Below are 16731 nucleotides of genomic sequence, written 5' to 3'. Positions count from 1 at the left end.
CACAGACGTGCGTATAATGACACCGGATCACGTGGTACTTAAAGTGTAAACAAATAAAAAAGTGCAAAGTTTACGATAAACAAAATCTGGCAAGCATGCTTTCTTTTAATTTTTTTTTTTTTAATATTTTGAAAAATGCATATAATCAATGAAATAAAAATGCATTTGAAAATAATATTTCATATCCATGGTTGTCATGATCAGTGCTATATGTGTGGCATCATGTAACATAATACTGTACGTAGATATTCAATATGGGGCTAATTCAAGTATTAAGCCGGGTTTTCCTAGGAATAGATTTTTAGCGCCGCGTGAACCGAATTAGACCATTTTGCGCCGGCAGAAACGTGTTACATAATTACGCTACGCGTTTGTGTTTTCCTAGAGTGGCGCATCAGATCAATGCGGCTACAGTCGAATCTCGTTATAGCGAAAATCTCGTTTTAACGAACATTTTTCTAATCCCCCAAATAAGTTTACATAGGAGCAATGCTAGGTAACTTGGAATGCCTTTATAACGAAATTTCGTTATAACGAAGTGATTCTTCCGATCTCTTGGCGTTCGTTATAACGGGATTCAGCTGTATTATAGTATATGCATATACAACATGGCCTTGGCATCAGCTACTCTGTAGTCTGCATGCTCCCTTTTGAAGTGGAGGGAAAGAAAACGCACAAGAGTGAAGAGAACATCGGCAAAACGTGCGGCGCACGACGCATTTGACTCCTCCAGAAGCAGTCGGTCAATCACGCCCGACGTAAAACGCTGTCGTGAGGCGTATTGCGCTCTGAAGGAAAATAGTCATGCTGCTTTACTTTATTGGTTAGTTAACGGCGTGTCGCTCTGGGCGAATCATGTTGCACGTGGCACAGGAAACCTGCTCCTAGGAAAACCCGGCTTTACATTAGCATCGATTGTGGGGAGGGTTCGGATATGTTGACTTCTGATGACGGGGGGGGGGGGGGAAATGTTTATATGATGTTTATGCCATCAACCTCCCCTTTATAAAAATATGAAATATTTATAATGTCATCTTTATTGGGAATGCCAAAAACAAGAAAAATCTTTCCCTAGTCGCTGGGCAACTTCAAATGACATTCCTTCCCTCCATTGATGGGTGTTCTATAGATTTCCTTCTCTAGTAGACCTCTCAGAACGGCCCCCCGCACGTCCCGTCTCACTAAAGTGGGGCTCTCCTAGGAGTAGGTTTTTTGCACCACGTGAACCGAACTGGATAATTTTGCACAGGCAGAAACATGTTACATAATCATGCTCACGTTTGTGTTTTCCTAGCATGGTGCATCAGCTCAGGGCGGCTATATAGTATATGGCTCTGGCATCAGCTACTCTGCATTCCCTTAAAATAAATTATAATTTATATGATAGCAAAAGCAAATATAAATTTCAAATTATCTGCATGTAGTTCGGTAAAACAAAAAAGATCCTGAAGTACAGATAATTTCAAATCAGCCTATTAAGTCAATTTTTGTAGTCTAGATCAGAGGTCTTCAAACTTTTTCTAGTCACTAGCACTACCTGTATCCATCATCAAAAGAATAGCAGTTTGACATTCAAATGCGTGAAATCTGGATTGATTTCAATCCTTAAATGCAATTTGTACAAGGTTTTTAATTTTAACTTTGACCAAGTGCTCGTGAGCACAAAATCGGACACAAGCATCACGCACTCGATGTTCCAGGGAGCACCGTGGTGCTCACGAGCAATGGGTTAAAGATTCCTGGTCTAGATATTTAGGAATTTTCGGGTATTCCCCTGCATGCCAGAGAATATGGATATTCCCAGCATGCTGTTTCTTAACGTATTGCAAAGAAATGTGGTATGTGTGATCCAATGAAAAAAATAACAATTGGCCAAATTATTGTTCAAGCATTTCAATTTTTACCCAGGATTATATTTCGATAAAGGGTATTTAGTAAATATTTGTTTTGTTATTGATTTAGTTTCTAATTTGTTGATCTATGTACATCCGCAGGTTTTATCAGTTATCATGGCAGCCTCTTTACAAGCTGCTAAAAAAGCCATGAGAGCCGATCTCAAGAGAAAGCTCAAAGAAATGCCTTGGGAAGAGAAATGTCTTCAATCTGATATTGTTAACAGGAAGGTATAAACATTTGTAGTAATAATGCCTACAGTAATTTGTATATATTACTAGTTTTGATAGATATAGGTAACTATGTTTCAAGCTGTTCTTCGCAGCACAAAATATATAAAAGCCACAGTTGTCACAGTGGTGGTCGGCTGAAGTTAGTTTTCTGTGGTTTCCAACTTTGAGGCATAAATGTGAGCCGATCTCCCTGTTAAAAAGTCTTGCCACCGAAAGCAACAGACCTGACATGTACAATTATTCAATCATTACTCGTCACTCATAGTTGGAAAAATTGATGGCAGCTCTGTACAAAGGAAGCATTACACAGAAAACGAACTTAATGTTTGGTTCACAAACACGTATACGCACATTCCGGCATGTACCAATTTGTTAGAAGTTCCATAGGGGAATGTGTATGAGGTGCATGTACGGTTAACTAGTAACAATATAGTAGCACAAAATATTTTCATTTTTAAATCTCAATGTAAATAGATTCAATACATTAATTTAAAAGAAAATAAGAATTGTATTACAAGCTGACGTAATGTGCATTTCCCACGTTTTCGATTTTGAAATGAGCTTTAATACTGTGGGAGTGAAAGGAATTATAGATGCACCATATCTTCCTGCATATGATCCACAGCGGTGAATAATCTTCATGCAAAAATTTCTTTTACCAATTGTGAAATATTAAAAGATGGCTGTCGATTTTTCTATTCACGTCTATCATCAGCTATACATTGTTAAAACTTTTTTTTAAGAATTCAAATTGGTTTTCAAAATTATTTATTTCTATTTCAACTTCTCAGAAAAAAAAAAAAATCTTCAGAGAAGATGCAGTGGTATTATATATTTATCTGCACTAAGAAATTTCAATTATTTTCTAACATGTAAGCAAATCATATGCAGGAAAACTTGGTAAAATTATATTTTTTAATAGAAAATTCTACTTTTCAAGGTACAACTGTTGTAAGGTGTGTTCAGACAAAAAGTTGATTTTTTTTTTATGTTATGAGAAATTTTATATTATATATAATAATATGAAAAGTATGTCAACCGTATATCAACCGGATTTGCGATACATAAAATATTTTTGTTTCATAGCTTTTTGAACATGAACGGTTCTTGAAAAGTTCCAGAGTAAGCATATATCTAAGCCGAGATATAGAGGTATCTACTGTTGGAATAATAAAAAGAATATTTGATTTAGGCAAAGAATGTTTCATACCTAAGTATGAGTAAGTGTACCACAATTTTACTCATTTAAACTCTACATATTTTGTACTGTGAAAATGTGTACATGAGAGAAATCAATTTGCATGAAATATTTTAATTTTGTTTTGAAAATTTGAGTGACTTGTGCTTATGCATTAAATTGCTAACTGTAGGTTGTTGCCATTGACATGCTTTTTTTTTTAATTTGGTAGATGCCATTTTTTTTTTCTTAGAAAATAATTGGTGAAAACTTGTAGTTGCCATCAAGTTTTCTTTTGAATTTTATACTATCAAAATAAGTTTAATTAAAAACTAAGTATAACAATTTTTTTTGAAATATTTTACAATTTTTTTATGTAGCCCATATATATTTCTGTTTCTATATGATAAATGAAAGTAACTCCTATAAGGAAGCTGAATGTAATTTCGATGGTGTCTGCCAGTTCCAATATGAACACTGTTCCCTCTAAGGTGCGAGCATGATAAAAACACTTCTTTGTGCACACAAAATCACAAAATATGCCATAGGTGGATTTGGCGTATTGTCATTCCATGCACAGAAAAAACAGGTCTGTGTAAAATGAAAATTAGAGGGAACATTGTTGAGATGGGTCATATCACTGCCAGTCGATCCAACAACTAACCAGTACAGAAAAATTACATCTTTAAAAATAATAATAAAAAAATTATGAAACTTACTGTTCTAGGAATTTCTTTGCTATCACTGCAGTAACCACTTTGTTAAAACTTACTGCTTTTCTATATGAAATTTTCATATTATTTTAATAGATTTTTTTTCAGGAAATTTTTTTAATGTTCCATAATTTCCCCTAGTATTTGTTAATCATAAGATAAAACATTTATTGCATAAATCAGATGACATTTTATATCAATATTTATAATTTTGAAAACTGTTACATTGTGAATTGTTTGCTTTTATCTATTCACATGAAATATAAAAAAAAAGATATACAGTATATAGTCTCAATCTCTCAGTAGACTCTCACTAATCTGGCACATATCAGACCCGGGTGCGCCAAATTACTGGAAGTTAGTTGAAAAAGCCCATTTAAATCATGCAAGCTTCCTGTGCACAGACATGCAGTGACATGTTTCCTTCTTCTATTCTAGAAGAAAGCATGCCTAAGAACGCCAGATGACTGTATGGATCCCACTAGCGCATGACTGGATTATTGAGAGTTTACTGTACTATGAAATTTGATAATGATTTTTATTCTAACTATGAGGAGATTATGTCTTTATTTATCTATTGTAGCTCAACAAGACCACAAATGGAAATGGTACGGCTAAAGTCCATTAAGGATTATGAGGGGCTTCCCTTGACAGCTTGGAATATTAAACAACCTGCTGATGATGACACAGATCGTGAAGATGCAATGCATTCAGGTTACTAGATTATAATATATATATATATAATCCCGAAGTTGTTTTTTTTCTTTCTGAAAATTGGTTGTTTATGCTTCAATATCTAAGTCTGACAAATTAACTTGGTGAGTGATTTTGCAAGAAAAAGTTAACAAGAAATTAATCGGCTGAAATTTTTCAAGCAGTAACGGTCGCAGATTTATTGGTGAAATGTAGTTCATGAACCACAATTAGAGCTACTATATTACTTAATCATACATGCACCTCATACACATTTCTCTGCAGAATTGCCAACGAATTAGAACATGCCGGAATGTGCATGTACGTGCTCTAACGTGAAGTTTGTTCTGTGTAATGCTTGTTATGTGTAGTGCTGCTATCTTCCATAAATTTTCTAACTATGAGTGAAGTGTAATTATTGAATAATTTTACCGTTGCAGGCTTGTTGCTCTCTGTGGCGAGACTTTTTAATGGAGAGATCAGCTTTTTTTGCATTTGCACCTCAAAGTTGGGAACCAACTAGTTAGAGCTGCAGGTTAATACAAAAGGTTTAATATATACCCTCCACAGAGTATTCAATCACTCTGCTTGTAAACCCATGTAAAGCAATGTTTTGATGATAGAGGGGTATTTTCAAGCTCATAACTCTAGTAATACTGTACATTAAAATTAAAACAGGCAGTTGTTACAAAGACTGACACAATAAGTTATAATGATTTGCTTTCAACTTTATTGGTTGTTGCATTCATGTTCTAATTTATATTTAATGAATAATTCAGATTATTATAAAGTACACGCTCACTAATTAATTCAATTTTTTTTCCAAGGTGGAATAGATCTTATGATTGTGCCTGGAGTCGGTTTCACGAAAGAAGGTCATCGTATAGGAAATGGTAAAGGCTATTATGACTCATACATAACAAACTACAACAAGCTGTTTGAAAAGCCACTCTATACTATAGCTCTGGCTTTTCGTGAACAGATCTTGCCATACATTCCTTGTGGGGATCATGATGTGCCTCTTGATGAAGTTTTATATGCTGATTAGAGGCACTTTCAGTCCATAAACAATGATGATATACTAATTTCTGTATTGTATGACTGAGGAAAAATTAGTATGTATATTAATTGTTTTACTTATAAAACTTTCTGTGATCTCATTTAAAAGATGAGTTGTTGAGAAAAGTTTTTTATAAAGTGTATTTGAGCTATATTTTTAACAATCCTTTTTCTGTATATTTTTTTTAATGAAATACAATATTTTATAAATGTATATATATTTTATAAATGTATATATATTTTGTAAATATACAATATTTTTTAAATGAAATTTTGTGTGGTATTAGGTGATTTGGTTTATGTTCTTTCAGTTGGACAATTTTATTATGTACTCTTAAGTATATACACTATACCATGTGGTGCATATTTATTTGTGACGTTTACATATGATGTGATAATGGATATATATATTATGTGTATAAATATGAGTTTCTCTAAAGACTCAATTTAATTCACAATAAAAGTTTAACAATAACAGTCACTGTTAAGCAAGCAGCACTTTGATATCCCTTTGAGATGGGAAGCAGGGTGTGTTCAGTCCTTCAATGTTCAATGTCAAGCAAACAAAAACTTCTGAACATTTATCATGCTGAAATGAAATTAAAAACCAATTGAAACCCTTGTGTATGTGCCTAGTATTTTTAGACAGCCTAGCAAATGACCATAGATTATTACTGTATTTACAGTATGTGTATGCTGCGTAATATAATATTTGTTATATGTAAAATATATGAAAAATATGTAACTGAAGAAACACTTTTATTTGTATATTCACTGTATTTACTGGAATGTGTGTTTTTCTCAATGCTGTTTTTTGAATTTATTTGAATAACACTTATACAAAAATTATTCTTAATTTATAATTGCCAAAAAATGCTGGTCAACTTATGCATTACTATAAGACTGCTCTTTATTTACATCTTCAAATATTTCACTACAGAAATCCAGAAATCGTCATTGTAGTATTCTCCATGTAGCATCAATCCAAGCAAGCACATAAACCAACACATTCAATTTTGATTTTAAAAATTTATTTTAGACTTAAGTAAATGCAGTGTTCAACTTTTATTTATTATTTATTTATTTTTGCATATAAATTTTAAAAAAATAGTTTTTTTTTCGGTTTTTACCAGATAAATTTCAAACTATGCAAAAAACAAAAAACCTGCTGTATTTCTTGCTCATATAACATCATAATAGCACTACATCATCACAGCACTAGACCTATGGATGTAGGGCTCTAATCTGGCCCTTGTCACATATATAAATCAATATATAAAGAGATTATTTTAGAGGAATGTTGTCTTTGAATTGCTCAATCTCTTTGATTTGTCTTTTTCTGTACATACATTACCAGTAGCATCTTATTTTGAAGTCATATGTACAAAATATGCACTCTGGTGAAAATGCAATTATGAATTGTTATACACACAATAATTACAATAAGCACAAAAAATATCTTTTATTTGTACACATCAGAACATACAGAGTAGGAAAATATATTCAAAACATGAAATTCTAAATGCACTTAATACAATTTAAAAAGGAGGTTGACGTCATTTTAATTTTTATTAAAAATATATACTGGAATTTTGATGAAAAAAAAGGTGAAAATTTATGGTCAGTTGTGTATAAACAGAAATACACAGACAAATTGATATGTTGTAGTATAGAAAAAACAACACACTTAAAAAAGAATGGTTGTTCATGCGATTCCAATAAATCACAGATCCACGTTGTTCATAATTTTAGCCACGATACATTTAAAAGATAGAATTATTTTTGAGAACTATATATTTTGTGCTAAATTTGATTAATTAAAAAATATATTTGATGTTCTTGTAAAAATAATTTTGTAAAGCAAGGAATATTCACGAAAGCAAAACGTAGAATTTGTTACATTCAACCCAAAGCAATCATAAATAACTTACTATTATCATCAAGCTTTGTGACAGTTTTGATTATGCATATCAATACAAAATAATATTGTTGTATTGTTTTTGCCATTTCTTCAACTGACAATATCAACAATTTCAATGTTCATCAGTGTCGCAGTCGAAAAAGACATAAAGTATTGAAAAGTGTAGTTACAATGTGAAACCTATTTTATTGCAAATAAAATGGGTAACTACATATTTTATGAGATTTGTAAAGTAGTTTTATTTTCTTATTGGCACACATATATCAAAAAAAAGAATTATAATTAATATATGTGAGTGTAAAAATTTCAATGATGTGTAATTGTTTAATGGACATTTAGACTGAGTAATGAATGTCTATGAGGTCATTTTTCATTTCATGTTTAGTCAGTTTTATTGAGTGCCTTTGGGATGAAACCTTAGGTTTGATGAAAACAATGTGTTTGAGTTGATTTTTTTAAGAACAAAAAATCCAAGAAAATGTGAACAATTCGAAACTTAAAATGATTTTTAAATTTCAAAAATGACAATTTTTGTTTACTTAAATGCATATTGAAAATGCAACCCACATTGAGTAAAATTCATTTAAATTTGATATTATTTGATAATATTATGGACGAATAAAAAAAATTTATTTATGAATTTGAGTTTTTAAATTTCATTTTATATAAATTCACTTATTATTTTGATAATTGTTTCTTCTTAATCAGATAGTGACACTTCAATTTTTAAATTGTGGATTATAAGGTTTAATGCATCTCATGCTGACAAATGTATTTTAGATTTTTTTGTGTGCATTTTTGTCCAGATGAAAAAAAAGCTATATTAATATTTTGAAAGTCTCTCTCATTCATTATCCATATACACATCAATGCATATTTCAATGTATATTTGCAGGACCAGTCTTAGTGGGTAGGTTTGTTAGGCTCTGCCTAGAAAAAGTGCAAATATCCCGACTGATCAGTAAATCCATTTCAACAGTAAAAATAATCTAATAAAGAGATTTAAGTAGTTGATGGGAGAGAGAAGTTCAGCATGTTCACATCTTATGTACACTCATACCAGTATTAAATGCTTAATATTGGAATTGAAATAGGAATTTATTGTTGGCCTATAGAACTTGATATTACGTTGGTCTTTTTAGCCTCAAGAATATAAAAGTCACTGCTATGGCAACTCCAACTACCAAGATGATTCCTATGGCCATTCCTATCATATTGAGGGCTCTTTTCCGTCTTTTATGGAGATATGTCCTCTTGTAGTGAGCTTCCCAGTCCTTGAAATTGATTGGATAGGAACGATAAATGTCTTCCATCTGTAAAAATCAAATCAAAACATTACATTTTAGAAAAATATATTGCAGCGTCTATATACTGAACAGATAGCATGCAAAATCAGACTTTCCTACTGAATATTCAACGCAGTTCCCACTATCGTAAGTAGAACGGTAGTAAATTAATATTCTTGATTGGCGATTAACTGAAAATGTAAGTGGAGGTCAAGAAACTATTGAAAAGTTGAATTCAGTAAATAAAAAATTAATCGATAAATAATAATTTTAAATTTTTATTACGGTAAACTATTGTTGAAAGAATTGAGCACTCATTAACTTCCAATCAACTTGCAGATTCGGAGCTTTAATATTACAAATATATCGTCAATTTTAGGACCTACCCAACAGACTTGGATAGGTGTGAAACATGCAGCCAGAGGCCGTAAAACGAAATTGAAATAAATTGAATTCGCGTATATCATTATGATTCTAACTGCTATAGCTGAAAATTTATGTTTTTCGATATGTCATATAGAAAATACAAGTTGTACGCCATTCTAATTTATATACAGATGAGGGGGCCCCTCTCTAGACCAAGGTTTTGACTTTCTCCCACTCAGGAATTTTATTGAGTCCCCTAGATTTTAAAGTAAATTTATAACAAAAAAAATTGAGCTGTAGAGTCGCTATGACTTAGGCCATCCTGAGCTTCTAGTCTAGCGTCGTGCCAGCTTCTATTTCTCCTTGTGGAGGGGAGGACCATGCCTAAAGAAATTGTAGAGGGTCACAAAATGTATAAGCCCGGCTTTCTCATGAACATAGGGTTTCTGGCAGCCTCCTTTACTTGGTGTATAGATTGGTCTTCTAGTTCATCTCTACTTTACGAGTATAAAGACAACTGAAAAAGTTCGGCGACCTTTTTGTTTTGCGGAAGCATGGCCTACTCTACTCACCTTCACCGGTTCTTTTTGCCCTCTGGAAATCGTAGAATTGTTCATCTTGCTCTTGACGCTGTCTTCGTTCATGACCATCGATTTCTCATTCACATGTCCATTAAGACGATGCAGATTGATGTGGAAAGTAGCGCCGTTGTTTTTCCCTATACTGTTATGCTTGCCATTATCATCTTTGTGAATCGTCGACGCCCCTTTCTGGTCTTGAGCCGGATGATGCTTCGACAAGTCCGTGTCCGACGCGAACTTCACTTTCCTATGCGGATAATAGCAACACGTGCACGGGGGCGGCATCGTAGGAAAGTGATGTGGAATCGAACTTACGTCTCCTCCGTCGAAAGCAGACGATAGGCAGAATTCACATTTGCATTTCTTTGGCACTCGTAGAGACCGTCTCTCGTGTACGTTCCCATGGAACTTCTGGCTTTCTTGATGGGGAGCATCGGATTCAGTTTCTCGGGAGGAACCATCCGGTGAGTAACGTCTACCGGAACTAGAACCCTCTTTAGAAGAGTGACTGGAAGTGTGTTGTTCACTGACGGTAGTGTTGGACTTGGCATGCTCATCAGTCCGTGGCGCCCAGGAATGTCTCGACCTGCTTTTATGATGATAGAGCATTGGATAGAATATGTCCGCATTCGGTGGTGGAACAGGCATGACCGGGTAATGATGTCCACCGTGGTGATGATGGTGATCATGGTGGTGATGGCCGTGAGGGAAACAGTGATAACAGATGCCAGGCATCATTTGAGGCAAGTAGATGTTATCGTAACTCCAGTGCCCTGGAAGGAGTTGATGTAGAGTCATCGGCTTCGGAATGTCATCTACATGCTTGCTGTGGTGCCGACTGCCGTGGGTCCGGTGCTGGCGTTTTCTAGAAGATGAACTGGAGTGTGACGATGCTGATTCGTCTTGTCTCGTCACAGCCTCTCCGGAAGAGATCTGAGTATTCAAGTGCTGCTGCATATCCTCAGGCTGATGATGGCTTTTATGGTGTTTCTCTGGACTATCTTCACTTTTGGACGATTTCGACTTTTTAGAGCTGTCACTTCTCGTCACGCTGTCGATCGTTGAGCTGTTATTAGGTGTTGATTCCTCATTTGACGTTTTTGGCACTTTCTGGTTGAGAGCCCTTGTCAGAGATTTCATCAGAGCCTGCCTCGTCCTTTCGAAATCCCTCTCCTTATCGGTTTGGCTGTCAGTGTCTTTAGATTCGGAAGAAGTAGTGCTTGATGAGCTCTGATTGCCGTGCTGGAGTAATTTTTCGAGCTTTTCCCTGGCTTGCATGCCAACATCGGCGATCGGTTTTTTGACGTCCGTCTGCTGAGAATCTTTTCCGCCTATTTTCATCGATTCTTGAATAGAATTGTTCCGACTGCTGGACGGAGTCACGTGCGATGCAGTCAAGCTGTCGAAAGGCTCTTGGGACGAGGAATTACTATTTATACTCAGAGAACTTGCACAGTAGGAACAGCTGCTCGTCGTCGAAAGTACGATGACGTCGTCGGGATAAGATACTCTATGTACATCCGCTGATATCGTGACAGATTTCGATGGTTCGTCTGAATCAGTGCTGGTTGTCTGATCGAACGAATAAGCATCTTCAGCAAAGCACTTATGTTGCTTCCTGTGGCCAGAAGTATATCCAGTATCGTCCGATGATCTAGTTTCGTTTTCACTCGAGGTGCGGTTGTGATCGTTGTACTTTACGTCGATTTCACCCTCGTCTTCTTCGAAAATCGGATTCACACGATTCACGGAATAGACTTCCGGTAGTTTAGATGTCAGAGTCGACAAGTGAGCACAATAGAGGGGATCATCAGTGAGTACGAACGGGGCCGGCTCACGATGAGCGTGCCAGTGATTCAGGAGCAGCTTCAACATCTTCGAACAGAGGCGCCCTCCTATCAAATAAGAGGAGAAAGAATAAAATATACAATGAGTCAGGGGAAATCAGAAATTTAAGCGAAATCTGTAAAGCTAGAAAAAACATAATAAAAATTTAGCATTTAGATTATTTTTGCTTGGATCATACTCCGTCCATAATTGCGAAGGATTTAGGTGTGGTAAGGAGGTTAGTCCCATTGAAAAATAGCCAGTATCTTTCAATGGAGTAAAAAACGAGGGAGTTTATACTGACAACATGTTGATTTTACAGCTGTTAGATTGAGGCCGATGAAAGATTAAAAACAATATAGCAGTGGTTCAGAAAATTTCATTTTTATTCAAATTTTTTCTCCCAAGAAAAAAAATATATACATATATATAAACAATTTCTGTAAACATTAATATCCGGCTGTGCCACGCTTCCAACCTCCATTTATAACGATTAAAGACCACTAGATGCAATCCGTCAGGGTCGTTATCTCGATTAAATTTACCACGTTGATTCAAGCACACTGTCCGCGGCTTCCACGTCTGGGCATCCTGGAAAGGCGTGGCACTATAATAACGTGGTCATCGTCGTCCACTTTGTTGCGTTATTAGTGAAAACGTGGGCTCGTGCGGTTATATGTTCTGTAACATATACAGTATACTCAAGGTGGCGGAAATAATTGAGAAATTATCTTTAGTTGTGATTTTATATGTATTTTTTCGAGAAAGGTTTCAGAAATGAGGTGAAATCAGAATTTATTTACTTTTTTGGCAGACCAAGACCTCCTGGTAGATTAATGGATGTAGTGAAGAACGAACGCCTATGTACACTCTTGTGAAATGTATGAATGACTCAATGGGAGAGGTACAAACAAGCACTTGTTATTTTGGGAATGAATTCTTGCTGTAATACGTGAAGGATATCATCACTTTTCCCACGGGAACAATATTGTGTTAATGAAGAGGGTGTGTAAGGCTATTTAGGAATTTCTTCAAGTTCAAATTTAAGTTCATGGCCATACAAAAAGTTTCATATGTGCGTGTGTTTCAGTGTTCTGTTCTGTAAGAAATGAATTTTAATTGAAAATTTCAAAGGCGAAATGTAGGGGATGGTTAAATGAAATCTGTTCGGGTGGATTTTTCAAGACGGACGCGTGAAACGGTATATATGATAGTGTGGTGGAATTAAACCAGCGGTCGGCAAATCGTAGATCGCCATCAACCAGTAGATCCTGAACCCTATTTTGGTAGATCGCTTCAGATCTACCCCACTGCCACCGCAGTGACGGTTGGCTGAAGTTGGTTTTCTGTGGTCCAACTTCGAGGTTCGAATGTGAGCCGACCTCCTAGTTAAAATGTCTCGCCATAGAGAGCAACAGGCATACAAACGGTAGAAATATTCAGTTGGTAAGGTTAAGTTAAACGGTAGAATATTCTTCACTCACTTCCTTCCTGAAAGCATGGCAGCACTGAAAATCCAGACACAACACTAGATACGCACTCAGACTGTTAGGTACACACACTTACACTTCCGGCACAACTCACTAGGTAGTAAATTGCCGATGGCGGTGGACCTGAGTTGTGCTCGGTTTAAAAGAAAAAAAAGAAAGATTGCTTCAGAGGTATATGCAGGAAGGGGCATAAGGGGCTCGTGCTTCTTCTTCCCAAGATGGTCAAAAATTCAAAAATATTTTTGGACATTTTTATTTACAAAAAACTAAATAATGAAAGAAAATGCCTTTATCTGCCATCTTCATCAATTTCTGTAAATTTAAAATGTTTTCTGAAGGTTAGAAACTCAAAATTTCTTTTCTCAAAAGTTCTCGTGACCCTCCCAAAACCCTATGTATCCCCTCCAAAGGCACGACCCTGGATAACAGCGTCGTTTTGTTTGATTTTATTTTTCTTTGAAAACTCTCACTAAAAATTTTACGGAAGCATAAATTGCAAAAATATTTGCACATGTAATTTACAAGATTGGTTAAAATCCCATAAAAGACAAAACATAATTTTTGGCCAGATTTTCGGTGATAATATAGAAAACGGAATAGTTGTAAACAATAGAAACGAATACAGCAAGGGCTTGCATCATACAATCCCTTACTAATCGATCTTTGGTAAGGAAAAAATTCATCGCATATTTCACTGAAGCGTGGACTGAAAGAAGTATAAGATACTTGCATGAGCATAATGAAAATACATTCAGTTTACAAGCCACTTGTACAATCAAAATGCTTGCGCAAAATTATCCTACAGACTCTCAAGCATGCTCGTACAAATAGATGCTTGTTAAGTGTCACGTGTGTAGACGCCTTCAACCCTTTAAAGGGAAGATGTTTTTCCCAAAACCCGTAGAAAAGCAGGGGGTACACCATCTGTCCCACCGCTCTTGAAATGGTTTAAGCATGGCGGCTTTATGAAGCTTGAGCGTGGGTCATTACGCCAAACGAACCAATCCACGTCCTTTATCACGGATGATATCCACCTTTTTTTTAACCCCCTGTACGATCAGGGACGCAATATTGCGCCCAAATGCCAGTGGAATAAATTCAATTCAGCTGACACTTTCTTGAATTTTTTTTTCATTCATCACGAAGGTTTATTGCAACCCTATGAAACAAAGTTGTGTGTGTTCCCCCCCGTTCTCCCACCACCATCGTGATGTCTCAACGAGATAACGATCAACTGAGATAACAATGGTTGTGATTCTCCTCAGCTTTTCCCCCCTCCTCGTTCTTTACGGCATTCCCTTCTCCCAACACACACACACACACATATATATATAATGTATCTTTCTTAGAACAAATCCTTCTATTACAAACTGTACATGGAAGTGAGAAGTAAAAAAACTATAAAATAAGTTTATACGTTAGGGTGAAAAAGTAAGGCACTGTACCAATACTCTCTTATCCAATTAGCTCTGTACTGTTCCTCTCCATGCTCCATGCTTATTTCTTGTCTTTCTTTCTTTTTCTTCCTTTTTTAACGTGAAACAAGGATGCCACATTCATCGCCTATACGTCTAATACAGATCATTGAAATTTATCGCCAACAGCTTGTACGCGAAGAGTTAAGAAGCTGGATTCTTGTCCGAATTCCTACGGCGACTTATACGGACGCAAGTGCATTCTTACTTATAGATTGCTTTTATCAATTTTGCCTCAATATTCAGATACTTTTTCCCCGCAGTCCTCAATAAATCTTCTCGAACCAGGGACGTTGGACCCGTGTGCTCGGGATAAGCAACACCGAATTCATTCGAAAATCGAAATCTCCAACATAAAGCTCAAGCCGAACACCCACACATCTTTAACACTTTCGAAGAGTTCCATTTTAACACGACCTTAATAATTTCCAAAACTAGTGGGAAATCAATGGAAATAGTCAATTAAAAAGAGTTACAAACGAGACTAATCCGTTCTTTTCAACTGTTTACTTTCTTTTGGATATTGTATAAAAGAGTTAATCAGGAATGTCTTTCTTTTTCTTTTTTTTTTCAACCATTTTGGTTATTCTCTTCGCACATTGTATGAGCTTAACTGATTCTTTTTTCGAGATCGGGGAAATTGATAAGAGACACGTCCTCTGGACTAAAAAGAATTTATGGTTGTTTTTTTTTTTCACTTTCAGACCTTTCCTGTGATGACAGGTATGAAAATAAAAGTAATGAACTGAATACGAGCCCTGGTCGTGATGCGAATTTAGTTCAGCAGGAAACCCGCAGAATAAGCTTGAAAATGGTATTTTTTCCATCTCTTTTTTTTCTGTTTCATGATGAAAAATATAAAATGTCTGAAATATGCTGGACTTGAAGTATTTATGTGATGATACTAATTTTGTCGCATGCAGGAAATCTTAGGATATTCCTTGTAGATCAAAGAAGGGGGGGGGATGTTTTTTCTTTTCTGGACAATGTTTCACCTGCAATGCTTTGCGCAAGAATTGGTTTTTTAAATAATTATTTCGATTATAATTGTTTCCAAAAAGGCTTCAATCAACAATGATGGGTGAGCAAGGATGGTCTATGGGCAATGCTCTGAATAATAATGGCCTTTGATCAGTGCTTTGTTTGTGAATGTTCTCCTTACATTAATTTTTGCAACAATTCGATGCCCAGAAAAAATCGTTTTCTCTCAACACACAGTGGTTCAATTAATAATTTTCTCTGAACGATGGCTCGAACAAGAATGGTCTCTGATCTTTTTTTCTGAGTAAGAATCGTTTCCTCTTCAGTATACGCATCAATATTTCCGCAACAATGTGATTTCAGCAAAAATTTTCTTTGAACAATGCCCTGGGTAAGAATGGTCTCTGATCAATATATCCCTACGTATCAATATTCTAATAACAATAATTTCTCCAATAATTGTATTTTAACAATAGCTGAACTGTTACAGAATGGAACAACTTTTCGGAGGCAATTTGGTCAATTACAAAATATGATTTTTTTTTGTCTGGATAATTTTTGGTTACAGTTCAACAGACAATTATTTTTAAATAATGCACTGAGCAAGAATGGTCTCTGAATAATGGTGTTTTGCGCAGAAATGCTTTCTGGATGCAGCAGATTTTTTGCAGCAGTGATCGATAAGATATGCTCTGGGCAATAATGATCTCTTAACAATTGATTTGGACAATAATGTTTTGTCTTAATAACCATAACACAAAAATTTAATGTCAGCAATAGTCTTTAAACAATGTCGATCTTTCAATAATGCACAAGAGTTCATATTATTTTTAAAGCATAAAATCACAAAATATACTACACTGGAAGAGTAGATTTTAAAGTGAAGTACCGACTTTACCCAAGAATATTAAGAAGTCCCCAACGAATAAGGCAAATACAGGAGATCGTGTATTTGACTTATTCGTTGGTAACTTCTTAAAATACTGTACTGTATGGCATAATCGAAGTGTGAGATATGATTCAGTTTCCATCCTAA

The 16731-nt window shown here is 35.3% G+C and overlaps 2 protein-coding genes across 6 annotated transcripts in view; one reads left to right on the top strand and one right to left on the bottom strand.

Moving 5' to 3' along the window:
- Window positions 1-13: 13 nt before the first annotated feature.
- Window positions 14-6832, top strand: LOC149078918 (5-formyltetrahydrofolate cyclo-ligase-like). Of its 4 annotated transcripts, none has more exons than XM_089241124.1 (5): window positions 14-89; window positions 1995-2123; window positions 3213-3346; window positions 4600-4730; window positions 5537-6832. In XM_089241124.1, the coding sequence occupies exons 2-5, from the start codon at window positions 2010-2012 to the stop codon at window positions 5755-5757; spliced, it is 600 nt and encodes a 199-aa protein (XP_089097250.1). In that variant the 5' UTR covers window positions 14-89; window positions 1995-2009; the 3' UTR covers window positions 5758-6832. The 4 variants fall into 4 exon arrangements, with proteins under 4 accessions (XP_089097250.1, XP_089097253.1, XP_089097252.1 ...); XM_089241127.1 differs by lacking the exon at window positions 14-89 and adding an exon at window positions 99-237; XM_089241126.1 differs by lacking the exon at window positions 14-89 and adding an exon at window positions 263-496.
- Window positions 6833-6870: 38 nt separating this feature from the next.
- The window catches only part of LOC149078916 (uncharacterized), an 85703-nt gene continuing 75842 nt past the window's right edge, over window positions 6871-16731 (bottom strand). For both annotated transcript variants that reach the window (XM_089241123.1, XM_089241122.1), the window contains exons 2-3: window positions 9914-11817; window positions 6871-9002 (exon numbers count right to left, since the gene is read on the bottom strand). In XM_089241123.1, the coding sequence (XP_089097249.1) occupies window positions 8814-9002; window positions 9914-11797 (2073 nt within the window). In that variant the 5' untranslated portion in view covers window positions 11798-11817 and the 3' untranslated portion in view covers window positions 6871-8813. The remainder of the gene's footprint in view (window positions 9003-9913; window positions 11818-16731) is intronic.

The sequence above is a fragment of the Pholcus phalangioides genome, unplaced genomic scaffold, assembly GCF_987345545.1.
Source record: "Pholcus phalangioides strain wild (caught in Gottingen) unplaced genomic scaffold, Ppha-v1.0 ptg000013l_1, whole genome shotgun sequence".
NCBI lineage: Eukaryota > Metazoa > Arthropoda > Arachnida > Araneae > Pholcidae > Pholcus > Pholcus phalangioides.
This window is presented reverse-complemented; position numbering and strand designations above follow the sequence as displayed.

Bases quoted from the DNA above. Each gene is read 5' to 3' on its own strand.
- LOC149078918 (XM_089241124.1), top strand. From the start codon at position 2,010: ATGGCAGCCTCTTTACAAGCTGCTAAAAAAGCCATGAGAGCCGATCTC. The intron at 3,347-4,599 runs GTAAGTGTACCA...TATCTATTGTAG, and splicing joins TGTTTCATACCTAAGTATGA to CTCAACAAGACCACAAATGG. The intron at 4,731-5,536 runs GTTACTAGATTA...TTTTTTTCCAAG, and splicing joins TGAAGATGCAATGCATTCAG to GTGGAATAGATCTTATGATT.